We start from the raw sequence: 15,404 nt of genomic DNA, 5'->3' as shown, positions 1-15,404 counted from the left end.
AAAAATCTTTTGAGTTTGATGCATGTTGGGTCCTGTTAGTGTTGTCTGGATGGTGTTTGTTTGTAGATTTTAAAACCACCTTTCAGGATAGATTATCCTCCTAAGGTGGTTTACATTAAACAATTGATAATGATAATAAAAGAGGATCTCTTTCTCTCTCCTTCCCTCTCTCTCTCTCACTCTGTTCATCAGCACCATTAGGTAAACAGCACCCAGAGAACTTTGGCTATGGGGCGGTATAGAAATGTACCCTATTTCTTTGATTCTAAGACACACTTTCCCCCCCCCCCATATAAACATCTCTAAAAATGGGGTGTGTCTTAGAATTGCGAGTGTGTCTTAGGGGTTTTTTTTCTGTTGGTGGTACTGAAATTAGTGTGCGTCTTACAATCGATGGTGTCTTACAATCGAAGAAATACGGTAATAAATAAATAAAATTTAAATAAATAAATATGTCCAAGTACGGGAAACCTAGGCACCTAAAACCTGGCATGCATACTAATAGGACCCTAGAGGTGTGCACCTTAAGACTATTTTTAATGTATTAATTCATTTTAATTCATGTTAATGTGTCCATGTGGTTGAAACCTACAGTAACGTTTTCAATTACTAGATGCAGGCTTCCCTAATCAGTACATAGCTTTACACTTTGGAGGCAGTTTGTCTAGATTGAGGAACAGAGTTATACCTCTTCCTCCCTCTCCCTGCTATGGGAAATATAGTGAGCGGTGGATAGAGGTACACCATGGCAGGAGTGATACCTAGGGATGCCAGCAGGCATAGGTTCATGCACACAGGTGGGCAGTATGATAATGTAACCAATTACCTAGGGAGGTAGTAGGCTTTCCCACAGTAGAGGCATTCAAGAGGCAGCTGGACAGCTTTCTGTCACGGATGCTTTAAGGTGGATTCCTGCATTGAGTAGGGGGTTGGCCTCGATGGCCCATACCAACTCTACTAACATATTTATAAATCAGTAAAGATTTACCTTGGTTTGAAAACATTTACTGAGGAATATAGAGTTGATAAGCTTGCTTGAAAGCTTCGCTGTATCAAACTCAGTGCTATTCCAAACCATGCAAAGTCTCTAGTAATCAATAAAACAGCATAATAAGATCATATAAAACATCATTAAAATATTAAAACGTCAGATCACAGAAAAAAAACATGTCAGCAGTGAATAAATCAATGGATCAAATAAAAACCATTATATCCAAGCATCAAATAAAAATATTAAAATAGTGGCAGAAGATAAAAACAGTTAAATCACCACCGTAAATCAAAAGCTGACTGAGGCCATCGCTAGACCTAAGGTTTATCCCTGGATCGTCCAGGGGTCAAACCTGTTCATCTAGGTGACACACAGGGGATCCAGTGCTCAGGCAGGGGCAAACCCTGGATGATCCCAGGATAAACCTTAGGTCTAGCTGTGGCCAGGAATAAAAAAAAAAATTTGAGCCTGCCTAAAGGCCACCATTGTTTTTCTATAGTTGGACATTGGTCAGAAAAACACTACTGCTGGACTACTGGCAAATAGGAGTGGAGCGGCTCTTTGTACAATGCTGAGGTATTATTAATAAGCTGAAAGCCTCTTTGAGAAAAGTCCTGATGACAAAGAACTCAAAAATGGTCACTGTTTAAGCCAGTCTGGCTCTGCAGTAACAGTTTTCAACTGCTTTGGTCTTTTCTTCCGTAACTGCTTTTTGTGGTAAGAGAAAAGACAATAGAAGTGGTGAGAAAACACAGGAGGGTTACAGATGGAAGACAAAAATGACTGGACACACACACACATATGCCCATAATTTCTGTGTTCGAGGCTGCACAGTGAAAGCCTCTTCTGGAAGCATCTGTTGACTCTGGTTTTTGCTTTAATGTCTAATCCTGAAAAAGCATTATTATGAATTTAACAGATCTTATCCTTACAAAGAATCTACCAAATGACTTGATTACTATATTGTGCTATGCGTGGGGCTGCCTTTGAAAAATTATCCTGAAACCTCAATTGGTACAAAATGTAGCCGCTAGAATGCTGGCAGGAAATGGTCTGTCAGATTACATAACATCAATATTGTGCCAACTTCATTGACTCCTGATCTGTTTCAGAGCCAATTCAAAGTCCTGCTTCTAACCTTTCAAGTCTAAATGATTTGTAACCAGGATATCTAATAGATCATTTCCTCCTATGAGACTACCCACAAAATTGCTTCATGACCTTGCTGTAACTGAAGTGAAGCAGATGGTCACACAAAATAGGACCTTCTCAGTAGAGTCACCCAAACCGTAGAACTACCTTCTGAGGTAAATTTGACCCTCCTCCTCCTCCTCCTCCTCCTCATCATCATCGTCACCATCATCATCATCATCTTCCAACAGTAGGTTATGATGTGTGTTTGCTCAGGGTATTCTTCGAAATGAGTTAAAGGGGTTTGACATTTATCTGTTTCATATACATTTTCATAGAATCATAGAATAGTAAAGTTGGAAGGTGCTGATAAGGCCACTGAGTCCAACTCCCTGCTCAATGCAGGAATCCCCCTTAAAGCATACCTGACAGATGGCTGTCTAGCTGCCTCTTGAATGCCTCTAGTCTGGGAGAGCCCACTACCTCCCTAGGTAACTGGTTCCATTGTCATACTGCTTTAACAGTCAGGAAGTGTTTCCTGATGCCCAGTCAGGATCTGGCTTCCTGTAAATTGAGCCCATTATTCTGTGCCTTGCACTCTGGAAGGATAGAGAAGAGATCCTTGACCTCCTCTGTGTGACAACCATTCAAGTATTTGAAGAGTGCTATCATGTCTCCCCTCAGTCATCTCTTCTCAAGGCTAAACATGCCCACTTCTTTCAGTTGCTCCTCATAGGGCTTTGTTTCCAGACCCCTGATCATCCTCACTGCCCTCCTCTGGACCCCCTCCAGCTTGTCTGCATCTTTCTTCAAGTGTGGTGCCCAGAACTGGACACAATACTCCAGATGAGGTCTAACCAGTGCCGAATAGAGGGAAACCAGTACCTCGTGTGATTTGGAGGCTATTCTTCCATTAATACATCCCAAAATAGGATTTGCTTTTTTTTGCTTTGTTTTTTTTTGCAGCCACATCACACTGAACTACAACATGATCAGCTTCTAATCTACAACATGATCATGCAATAAATTATTGCTGCATTAATGCTTTAAAAACAACAACAACATTTTATTTTATTGTTTTTGTTTGGATTATATGACTGTTGTTAGCTACCTAAAGGTCTCATTAGGGACAGAAAGGTAGGGTATTATTAGTAGTATTAGTATATAAACCAATATTATTTACCTTGACATGACATGACATCACCTTCTCCTATGTGGATTTTCTGTGAAAAGAAAAATGATGGGGAAAGGCTGGATATCTACAAATGGACAAAAATGTCTGAATTTCCCATAAAATTCTGTGAATGGGACAGAGCAACCGCAGAATGAAAGCCTAATCCGGAAGCTCCCCTACACTCATAGAGTGGATGAAACTATACTTTCTCATATACAAAGGATAATATTTTATTGTTTACTTTTGTTTTAGGCAGGTCTAATCTTACTTGTCTTACAACGAAGGGTAATGTTTATCTAACAATCTGAAATAAAATACAGGAAGTTTATATTGCAGAGATAAAAATCAGCTAAGTAAGAGTTATTTTTGGAATAACTCCATTGTACTCTGCTGTCAGATTAGTATGTGAGAGCTATACCAAGTTCTTAATTGAAGATACAATCATGAAACCACCCAAATGTCTCATTGGAACCTAACTTTGTTTTTGAAACAAATCAAAGAATTATGATAGATAACTCACTGGTCCTGGCCGTTTTCAAAACCTAGAGTGTGCATTTAGGTCAGGGCTGGACAACGTTATTATTATTATTATTATTATTTATAGCATTTTTATACCGCCCAATAGCCGAAGCTCCCTGGGCAGTTCACAAAAACTAAAACAATTCAAAGTGTAAAACAAACAGTATAAAAACATGATATAAAATACACATTAAAACGAATTAAAACATACCATACATGATTAAAACATCCTGAAAACATTCTAAAATTTCACTGGATAGGCCTGCAGGAATAGATCAGTCTTTATTGCTTTTTTAAATTCTAAAAGACTGTCAAGTTGATGAATCTCCTCCGGCAGGCCATTCCACAGTCTGGGAGCAGCAGAAGAGAAGGTCCTCTGGGTAACTGTTGTTAATCTAGTTTTTGCTAGCTGAAGTGGATTCTTCCAGGAGGACCTGAGTGTGCGGGGCGGATTGTATGGGAGAAGGCGATCCTGCAGGTAGCCTGGACCCAAACCATGTAGGGCTTTAAAAGTAATAACCAACACTTTGTACTTCGCACGGAAACTAATCGGCAGCCAGTGAAGAGATTTTAAAACTGGTGTAATGTGGTCACCCCTAGGTGTACCAGTGACCAGCCTGGCTGTGATATTTTGGACTAATTGAAGGGACATGAGGACTGCCAAGGTTGTTTATGTGCCCCCACCAGGTCATTGCTGCTGTGCCGCCCAAAATTGATGCCTCAGCAGTTCTGCTGGGGGAAAAGGCGTATGAGGAGTGTGCTCCTTTTTCCACAGCAGAATTGCTGTTTCTGCATAGAAAAAAGGGCATGCAGGGATTGTGTGCCTTGTTTTTCTGCAGAATGGGGCTTCCCCAGTCCACCAAACATCTGTTTGTCAGGCCTGGGGTGCCCAATTCTGCTGGGAAACAAGGCAGATGCTCCCCATGAACCTTGTCTCACAGCAGGATCGTTGGGATTCTAGTGATGCTGCCACCTCTGGAAGCAGTGGGGTGTGGCTCCCTGAGGGTTTGGGTGGGGAGCAATGTGATCCCCCAACCCTCAAAAGTTGCCCACTCTGGTTTAGGTCATACAAGTATTTCTCAGGTCATTCCTCAGTTACTTCCTGTTTTCAAAAGAGGAAGTACAGAAGGATCACAAGGCCCATTGAGTCTGCTGTTCTAAAGGTGCTGCTTCTCCTGCACATAGCAGGAGAGAGCAGCAATTCCAAGTTTAAAAACACATCGGACTTAATGAGGGGTGATTTTTTTTGTTGCACAAGGAAGGCCAGAAGGGGCGGAAGGCACGTTGGAGGCAGACGACGTCATGTGAGGGACCTGAGGAAACTCCGTGAGTGCCCAGTAACGAGCGTGCAATAAAACGCTCGTCGGATGGATCTTTGTGAGGGACACTGAATCCATTCCCAATGAAGGACTTGTCTACTAGCTGGGAGATATTTTGTTGCCTCTAACACCCTGGAGCCCTCTTGCTTGGATTTACTCACAAAGAAGCATCTCTGGCCTACTAAAAGCTAAAGGTATTTAATAATTTCTGCTGGCAGAGAAAAGAACCTTGGCTTTACTCTGCTGCTTGAAATTGAGTTCTTCCAAGCTGCAGCCCTGCAGTGGTGCACATCAGATTGGATAGGATGGGCTTATCTCACGTTTCAAGGGACAGACTGGAACCCTGGAACAGCCAGCAAGATCTCTTTGCGAGTAAGCAACCCAGTCTGCCATGTGCATATAACAGCCCAGCCTGTACACATATCTCACACCCGCACTGGAGAAAAACCCTTATTCTTTCATTTATTACATTTCTATACCTCCCAATAGACAAAGCTTTCCAGGCAGTTCACAAGATGATAACGCATAATATAAATCCTTTCACATGTTTTGTTTTGTTTTAAAAAGTTTGAAGTAGTTAAAAACAATTAGCAATAAAACTACCAGGACCCAATACAAACTAACCTCCTCATATGCCATCAAATGCCTGGAACTAGAAGAAAGTTTTAACCTTGCACCAAAAAGGTGATGAAGCTGGCACCAAGCAGACCTCACTGGGGAGAGCATTCCATAATTGCGGGGACCACCATGAAGAAGGCCCTCTCTCTTGTTGCCATCTTCTGAAACTCCCTCAGAGAAGATACTCGGAGGAGGATTTCAGATGTTTATCATAGAATACAGATAGGTTCATAGTTAATTAGTAAGTTAGTTAGTTATTACATTTCAATCCACCCAATAACAAATGTTCTCTGGGTGAATTACAAATAAATACAGACAAGGAAGGGTAGATTTCGCATTTCTACTGGTAAAAATTATCAGGACGATGTTTTTTATCAGCACTTAAAATGAGAAGCTTCTGTTGATCTGCACTGTATTTTAGCTCTTCCCCTGCTTTCCTCACAATGGCCCATCAGTTCTCTATTTTCTTGTTATTACAATAAAACAAAAACATTAAAACACCACAATATCTAGAAAGTTCCCCCACCCCCATCCCTGAAGCCTACATTATATATTTCCCCCATATGGTCTTTTATTTAAATGCATTGCAGACAATCAATTCCTTAAATTTATTGTGCTGACTATTTTGCTGGCACAAAATGTTAAGGAGGCTACATATAAATTTTTAAGGTAGCTTTTTAAAACAAAAACAAAAAACCCAACAACATCATGTTGTTAAAGTATTTGGCAAGCATTCAATCAGAGCTAATGCAGCTGTTGCTGAGTTTCTATGTTTGTTACTGAGTCATACAGCAAACAGACGAAGTAACAATCACAGTATCCCGTTATGTTCACACAGTTTCTTTATATCATCATTCCAGTATGTGTAAAGGTGGCCCGAAGGCAGCTGGCACCTGCCCCTTCATTTGCACTGCCACCCCCTTCGCAGAGGCTCCCTGACACCCAAAGCCTCAGGGGAAGGACACCAGAATGCTGGTCCCAAAATCCCTGGATTTAGCACTGGCCCAAGTAACAAGAAGATAGCAGATGAACAGTTGAGGTAGAAGGAGTTTATTTACAAGCCAGGGTAGGGTCTAATGGGAAGAACACTGAATAAAACACACGTACAGGCATGTATAGCATAGAAACCCAGTAACTTTAAAAACAAAACCTAACTAAACTACTTACTCCAAAATAGGGCCTTGCCAATGCCATGCACACTTCCATGCACACCATGAGGAGGGCAAGACAATAATTTGGGGAAAGCCACACCCCCCCGACTTTATACCCTTCAGCTCCCATTCTTCTCCAAGGCTCCCTCCTCCCTCCGGCACATCCTGGAGGCCTGGTTTCACACCTCGCCAGCTGCACCTCCTTCCTGCCATCCTTGATGGATTATAGCCTTGAGGACTGATAAGGGGTTTCTTGGCTGGCGCCAAGGTCCTCCTAGCATATCCATTCCCATCCCCAGGTGTCCTGCTGTAAATCTGCAGCTTGAAGCCCTTCTTTTTAAAGTGACGTGCATTAAAAGTGACATGCTAAAGCTACCCCAAACCCCTTAAATTCTAATATGCTACTGCGGGAGCAGTCTATATGACCGCCACCTTCACGGTATGTATAGCAGATTTTTAGTTTGCAGTAGCAAGTTTTGATATTGATCAAAAGTGTGGGTTGTTGAATCATGTGAATAGGAGGCTGTGGCATCAGCAAGGGACGAAAGAAAGAGACCAGAAGGTGGTAACAAGGAATGTGGGATGGAGAAGGAATGAGAGATGGACACCCATAGAACTTGTCATGATGGCTGTATATTACCTCCAGTATCAAAGGCCTCTGTATACCAGTTGTGGGAGAACATGAATGGGAGAATACTATTATTGTGCTTATGTCCTACTTGTGGGACCCATCAGCACCTGGTTAGCCACTGTGTGAACAGAATGCTGAACTAGATATGCTCTTGGTCTGATTCAGCCGGGCTCTTCTGTTCCAGACCTAGTAATAGAAGGCAAAGGCAGCAAAAGATAGGGAAAGGATCTTCAATGTAGTAAATGCTGAACTAAGTGGGAGGCAACCAGAAATGTGGGACAAGCTGTTGGAACCTGGTGGTTGATTTGCCGTTAGGGTCCTATTTGCTCCTGCCCCCTTACATACTGTATGCATAACCATCATGTTAATCAGTATAAAACACATTTTTCTAGTGACCTAGTTCACATGTAGTGACAACAGTATGGGTTGACTATGGGTTGTCATTGAATCATGGGCTGTCATTGAATCATGCATTGTCATTACATGCAAACCCCACACTACAGTTAACCACAAACAACCCAGAGTTCATAACCAAACAAAAAACAATGGGTTCTCTTTCTGGATTGTTCATGGTTAACAACCCATGGTTAAACCATAGTAACAACAACAACACATGATTCAACAACCCACACTCAACCCATACTCTGGATTGTCATTATGTGCGAACTAGTCATTGCTATGAAATGTTTGGGGTTTTTTTTAGTTTTGTTTATTTTAACAAGTGTAGTTGTATTTGATCCTTATTTAATACTTGGAAATTAGCAATTTTGTGGATTTGAAACCAATTGAAATGCTTGATTTGTACAATACTTGGCTATCTACTTACCTGTGAGGTATTACTTGTTCCATTTTTAGTGGAACATGCTATGTGGTTTACTTGATGATAAGCTCAATATTATTGGCAGATTTGTAACCTTTTTTTCTGAACATTCTCTGAGATAATCTTGTGAGGCTGATATTGCACTTGTTAGTCTGATACAGAGAACTGTAGTGATTTATGAGAGGGTGTGTGTGCGCGCGCATGTGTAATAAACAAGAATGTGAAAAGATTGTTAAGTATTGATTGCACTGTGCTCATGAAATAATCTTTCATTCGATGCGAATTACTGAAAGCTTTCACAGGCTGCCTTTTGTCAGAGCACCCATTTTGAAGTAGGAGAATAGTTATTTTGATGTTGAATAGTAGTTGCACTTCACTTACTGAGTGGCATGTGCTTTCTATGATACATACTTCATTATATAAAAGAATACATTTTCTGTATAATTTCCCCAAACCTTGTACCTTGTCTTTCTACCAAGAAAAATAACAAAAATTCTGTTGAATGAGTTTATTTATTTATATAAAACATTTGTATCCCGCCCTATATCATTAAGATCTCAGGGCGGCATACAGATAAAAGCATAGAGTGTAAAACAATAAATATACACAGTTAAAAACAAATTAAACCATGAACCAAGTTAAAACAATATGTAATTTAAAAGCAGTAAAACAATTAAAACAGTTTAAACAATGTGCCATCTTAGTGAATTTAATCATTAAAGGCTTTGTTAAAAAGCCATGTTTTCTGAATCTGAATTTTCATATCTATAATTTATATCTACAATGTCAAGTGTGGGGGAGCATTTGTCACCTCAATGAGTGCTAGGGAGAGGTTTGTTAACTTTTAGTTTTTCAGTGGCTGTTTCAAATCTCCAGCCACAAGGGGGACAAACAGGTGCTAGAAGCAGGAATAGAGGCACAAATGAATGCAGCCCGCAAGCTCCTCTCAGTTGGAGCCTATTGGAGAAAATTATCTTGGCATCACATTAATTGATGTAAGAAGAATTACACTGAATGCAAAAAAGACCAACCCTCTTCTATAATATATTTTAAAAAATTATAGTTCAAGAATGGAGCAAAGTTGTAGTATTTGCTTTCTTCTGTGTCCTATTCTGTGAGTGTAAAAAGAAGTTAGGAATTGCAGTAAAAAAATTAAATATTGCCTTCAATTCCCAATAATTAAAATATACACAATTCCAGAGGAAGGCTAGGTTTCTGTAACATCTATAGTGGAAGGTGTTTTTCCTGAGAGTGGGATGTCAATCACAAGATTTCTTATACACAAACAGCATATGGTTTCCCACTTAGTCAGATAAGCTGTTTCATGCCTCCAGTTTACTCTGGTGGTACCTTAGTTTTGAATTGATTACCTTTATGTTCATTGTTTTTAACTTTTGTAAACCGCCCAGAGAGCTTCAGCTATAGGGCAGTATATAAATGTAATAAAATAAATAAATAAATAAATAAGTATGGAACTGTACAGTAATAGCAATTGCAAAACTTTGTTTTCTGAGAAATTGGCACAGCAACTTCATTTATTATTATTATTATTATTATTATTATTATTATTATTATTATTATTATTATTTCCTCTTGGAAGGAACCCCAGGCATCTTATGAGGTGTCCTCTCCATTTTATCCTTACATCAGCCCTGTGAGGCAGATTTTGTTGAGGGTCAGTGACTGTCTCAAAGTTACCCAATGAGCTTCATGACCAAGTGGGGATTAGAACCCAGATCTCCTGTGGCCCAACACTCTAGCCTGTACACCACACTGCTGTATCTCTTCATAGATCATTTGCCAACTAAATTGCAACCCTAAACTGCCTAATTATCGTTTTGTAGTACATGTTCTGTGGTGATGGTTGTATTGTTCTGACACACACAGGGAAAGACATGTACATACAGGGAGGGTCAGTGTTCCTTTACTGCTTTTCTGGAGTGTTGTGGTGCAAAAAAAAGGCCTTTGAATCTCATTCAGCTCTCTTAAGGCTATCAAGGAAAAAAGAGAACCCAAAGTTGTGAAACCATATTGAGAACTCCAAGGTAAAGACGTTTCCTCGTTTTCTAGCATGATCTGTCCCTGTTAGAAGGGGAGAAGCATTTAAGATGGTCAGATTTAGCAAACGTGCAGTTCAAGTGTTAGGAGAGTAGTGGGGCTCCCCCTCCAGTCATTACCTTTTGGCATATTTATTATTCCCATGACATAAAATTGTAAAATAAAGGTTAGTGTAATCTGAAGCTAAGTTTGAAACTAGAAAGTACCTGTTTAAACCACCTTTTTCAGCCGCAACATCACAATGATCTGATTTCAAACGCTTTTTTAATTTTTTTTTATGAATTGTCCTCTTGGAACGCAGTTTTCCAAAGCGCCTCTATGGAGTCTCGCCTGTTCTGGATAAGCCAAGATGATCCACATATTGCAGAGATTTGCCAAACGCAACGCTTCAACGTGAGTTGAGCAGGAGAGGCAAACTCTTAGCTTTGCATCTCTCTCTGCCTTCCGGGTCTCATGGTCTTCTGTTGGGCCTGGGAGGGAATCGCACTCCAGGCACTTTGGGGGAGATGCAGCCCTTCGTGCGGCTTGGCGGGGGCGCACCCTTTCCTTGATCGGGGGGAGACGAGCCCAGCGCCCAAGCCGCCGGGGAAGAGGCGGGGATTGGCTTGTGACGTTTTGTTTGCAGCAAGTCGAGAGCGTGCGAGACAGGAGGTGGCGAAAAGCTGCAGCAGAAGGTACGAGAGGCTGGGAAAGTGAGTCAGGCGGGCCGCCGCCGAGGCGGACTCTAAACGGGAAAGGGAGCTGAGCTCTCAGCTGCAACCGGCCTCAGGATGTAGGCGATCAGCTAAAGGGCTCTTGCTGGCAGAAGGGCTCATCATGAAGAAACACTCGGCCAGGGTAGCCCCGCTCAGCGCTTGCAACAGCCCGGTGCTGACTCTCACCAAAGTGGAAGGTAATCAAGCGCGCCCCTGTCTCCGGCGCAGCAAACCTATGCAGGAAGGCGCGATGGGGCTTCCTCCCGCGGCAGGGCGCAGAGGCGTCCTAGCAGGAAAACCCCTGCTGTGGCCAAGCCGCTCGCCCTTCACCGGCAAGCTCCGAGCTCCCTCGGAAAGAGCGGCCGGGGGAGGGGGGGACGAACACCTGCTCTGCTCCGCGTTGCGGTGCTCCGGACGGGCGTGGTGGTGGCGGCGGCGAGGAGGCTAGTTGCCCCCGTGTGCGGAGGGGAGGGGCTGCCGGCTGGCTTGCTGCAGTCTCTCCTGCTCTCCTGACGAAGGACGAGGGAGGGGGGCAATTAGCACATGCTGGACTGGACTTCCTTTAAAGGAAGCTGTCGCCAATGCGGGCTTTGCCGTCCGGGGCCCCTGAAAGTCACCTTAGTCTCTCGCTCGCGTCTTTCTGAGGGAGGGATGCCCTCTCTCCCCCCCCCCGCTCCTCCGCGCGGCAAGTTCTCTTTCAAGGCACAAGGTGTTTCCCAGTCGACGCGGGAAGGAGAGGGCGCGTGAACTTGGTGCAATGGAAGAGCGCAGCTCACGTAGCTCGCTGTCACCGGTGGAAAACGGATAACGCTCTGCTCTGGGGTTTGGGTCGAGATGTTGTGAAGGAATTTGGCAGGGATCCATTTTGAGGAGGGGGGAAAACAAAACCCAAAAGGCCTCTGCGCTCTTCTGTGAGGTCTCCCCCCCCCCCCCCATACGCGCACAAGCACCCCACCCCAACACATAGCTAATGCTGCTGTGTAGCCTTCATTTCTGAGAAGTATCTCTTCTGGCTTCTTGGAGGGGAGACTTCAGGGGCATCTTGATATCAATGAAGCCCAAACTCTCACTGCTCTTTGAAAAGGGAATTTCATCGAGACCCGCCTAAGCTAGGAAGACGGTAGTTATGCCAGGTAAAAAGGAGTCCCCGAGGTTATTGATCTGTGTGAGCTGACCGCCGTTGTCCAAGCGGAGCTTTGCCGTAATTCAAGTCGGGCTGCAGCGACTGTTTAGGGAGATGCTGTCCTGAGCTGAGGCAACAACCTGGTCAGCTCAAGTTGGCTTTCAGAGGCTGCCTGCTAGGCAAGGAAAGGCTGTTGGCTGTGGGCTGCTGCTGTCGCTGGGCAAAGAAAGTGGTGCGTAGAAAGACCGGCCATAAGAAGCAGCCCTGGACTAGTGAGTCGGTTGGGGAGGTTTTGTGCACTGGAGGACGGGGTGCTTGTAAGTTTCTGGCAGAAGGAAGCTGGTAGGTGCTGTAGTGGTGACCGAAGGAGAGAATCGGGAAGGATGGAGAAGCAGTGTGTGTGTGTGCGCGTGTGTGTCTGCAACCTAGTGATGGTGTGGGGAGAGAAAAAGATTATAATTGAGCGGCTAGGAAGAAAGTATGGAAGAGTTGTAAGGTAAGGAATTACTGTATGACTATGGTTGGAAGTGCTGCTGGAAGAATAAATAGGATCAAGAGAGAGGATAGGTGGGGAAGGGCGGGGGGGGGGAGGGAGGAAGGGTTTGAGATGTGCAGCCCAACCCTGTCCAGAAGTAAATTCTTCTGAATTCACTGAAACTTGATGCCAAGAAATGATCCACAGATCCACAGCCTTAATTGTAGAGTTGCAAGGGACCTATCTGGGTAGGCTACTTGGTGGTCTTTGGATGTTTGCGACTACAGCCAGCATAGCCAGTGGCCAAGCATCCTGAGAGTTTTAGTCAAAAACATCTGGAGGGTACCAGGATACCTAACCAAATAGGTCCCTTGCAACTCTGCAATTAAGGCTGCAGCCCTAGGTTGGGAAAGGCTGAATTACAGCTTCCGCAAAATATGTCTTTCCCCTCTTTTGCTGAACGTCTTTAACGGGGAGATTGTTCTGCTTTTCCATATTAGTTATTTATTAGAAATATTTCTTAATGTGTCGTATGAATAATGGAATTAAAAGGGAGTCAAAAGGTAGTAAATTACAGTGGCAGGAAAACATGTTGTAGGGTTAGAAGAGTAAACTAGGGCACGTTTAAATGTCAGGGAAAGAAGGGCTGGAAGGATGGAAGACAGAAATGTGGGAGAAATATTTTGAGATAATGAAGAAAATTCTTGGTTGAGAGAATGATGCAAAGGAGAATTTATTGAAGGGAAAAAGCATGAATGCACAGCAGTAAATTTAGATGCATCTTTAAAACATCTATATGTATTGTATTGTTATAGATGAAAGGTGGAAAAGAAACAGGTGTTTGTGAAGGCAACAGCAGAGGCAGAGGACTAGATTGGGGCATAGAAAGCCACTGCTGAAATTGAATAAGGGTGTAATCCAGAGCCACCCTATAACAGTCTACTCAGCAGTATGCCCCATTGAATTCTGTGGGGCTTGTTCCCAGCCAATAGGATTGTGGCTAAGTAGGCAGGTATAGGGTTGTGCTATGAGAGAGTTAAACTTCAAGCTTCGTGGGGCAGGGATCTTGTTCTCCTTTTTCAGTTTAGTATAATTCTAAGAATACTGTCATTGTCAGGGTGATAAATGGGAAATTCTATATTGTCACTTTTGTAATAGTCAGCATTATTGCCATTAGGGTAGCCTAATGTAAGAGCAATCAGGGTTCCTGCACCTTTAAATTGTGTAGAAGAGGGAATTTCAGCAGATGTAACTTGTGTGACAACTACTAGAGGTGCAGAAGGACTCTTTTGCATCAGCGCCACCCTCATAGCCCTGTGTCATAGCTGTGTGGTCTTTCTAGTTGTCTTGTTACTTAAATTGCATCCTCTCGTGGCCTTTTTGTGGTGGCATTGGTTAGTCACTAAACGTTAGACGCTGGTTCTCGGATACTATATCACTATCCTCCAGCCACTGAACTGACCTACTAAATACTGACACCTTTAGTTCCTGTAAACCTAACTATTGCCATTGTAATACTGGGTGAAACAGAATTTTTTTCAGGAGCAAAGCTAGAAATGGAAATACAGTAGCAGTCCATCTTAAAATGTTTGGAATTTAGACACCCAAATGTACACCAGCCTTTTGACAATCTCTTCTGCCCGCCATATTATGTGGTAGAATTTGCTTTCCTTGCTCCAACCCCAAGCCAAAAGTAAATGCTAGAATGGGAGTGCTGAGGGTTCTTCAGTAGGAATGAAACAGAGAGCTAACAACTGGTTATTCCTCCCATGACCAACATAAACTCTGTTCAATTTGGATGGAGGAATTGGAACCTGAAGGAATGTGCCACCTACCAGATAGGCTACCTAGATTTTCATTGATATGCATTGCCATAATGCCTTCCAGCAGTCCCGCTCTTTGCTTGTACTGTACTTACTTTGATCTATCTGGTACCTCACTGCCACTTCAAATTGTTATGCAGATGGATTCCACAGTAACCACTGAGCCTGTAAACCACCACAACACATATGTGTGCATCATTCTGCAAGGCAGCAAACGTAACTTGTGTTTGTGTGTGTTTGCATCTGCAGCATATTATGTACTTTTATGTAGGTCCTGCAAAGCTTAAGCTCAATGTCCCTTTATATTTTTGTTATTGGAAAGATAATGAAAAAGCAAGAGAATGTGAGCTCCTTCCTTTCTCCTTTTAGTTATGGGCTAGGTTTGTGCTTACTGTGCATGGAATATTCACATTAAGACTAGGGCATGCAGCATTTGCAATGCTACTATGTCTTGGATGAATATTTCCAATTTTGTCCGTTTTCTGTACCACTGGTTTTCAGACTTTCTACCTTGGTAGAAACACTTTCAACAGCAATTTTTTCTGCTATGAAACTTCTGTGCATTCTCAGGCATATTCTATGATGTGCACAGTTACCCAGGACATGGTTCCCCCTAAGTAAAGTGAACATGCCCTAGAACACAGCCACCAGTCTTCTGTAGCAAGTGCAACATTGCAGAGGAAAACCAGTACTAGTAGGCAAGCTGTTCTTCAGGGACATTTGTTCACCATTATTGATATTGTCATTGTGGAATCCCAGGAACCATTGCTTTACAGGAAAATCCTTATTCAGAAGTAAGCCCCATTGATTTAAATGGCTCTTGCTTCAAGGTTAGCATTTATAGATAGAATTTAAGCCTTAGACACAGTCACTGCA

At 42.7% G+C, this 15,404-nt stretch overlaps 1 protein-coding gene across 3 annotated transcripts in view; it reads left to right on the top strand.

Annotated features, from left to right (window-relative positions):
• Window positions 1-15,404, top strand: part of SLC35F3 (solute carrier family 35 member F3) — a 146,972-nt gene that overhangs the window by 77,368 nt on the left and 54,200 nt on the right. Inside the window, exon 1 of one of the 3 annotated variants that reach the window (XM_063124378.1) lies at window positions 11,118-11,304. The exons of the other annotated variants lie outside the window; for them this stretch is intronic. Within the exon in view, the coding sequence (XP_062980448.1) occupies window positions 11,229-11,304 (76 nt within the window). The 5' untranslated portion in view covers window positions 11,118-11,228. Of the gene's footprint in view, window positions 1-11,117; window positions 11,305-15,404 lie in introns of those variants that run through there. 3 annotated transcript variants of the gene reach the window in all.

The sequence above is a fragment of the Elgaria multicarinata genome, chromosome 4 (genome assembly GCF_023053635.1).
Source record: "Elgaria multicarinata webbii isolate HBS135686 ecotype San Diego chromosome 4, rElgMul1.1.pri, whole genome shotgun sequence".
NCBI classification, from domain to species: Eukaryota; Metazoa; Chordata; class Lepidosauria; order Squamata; family Anguidae; genus Elgaria; species Elgaria multicarinata.
Note: the sequence above shows the minus strand (reverse complement) of the source record. Positions and strands in the feature narration are given on the sequence as shown.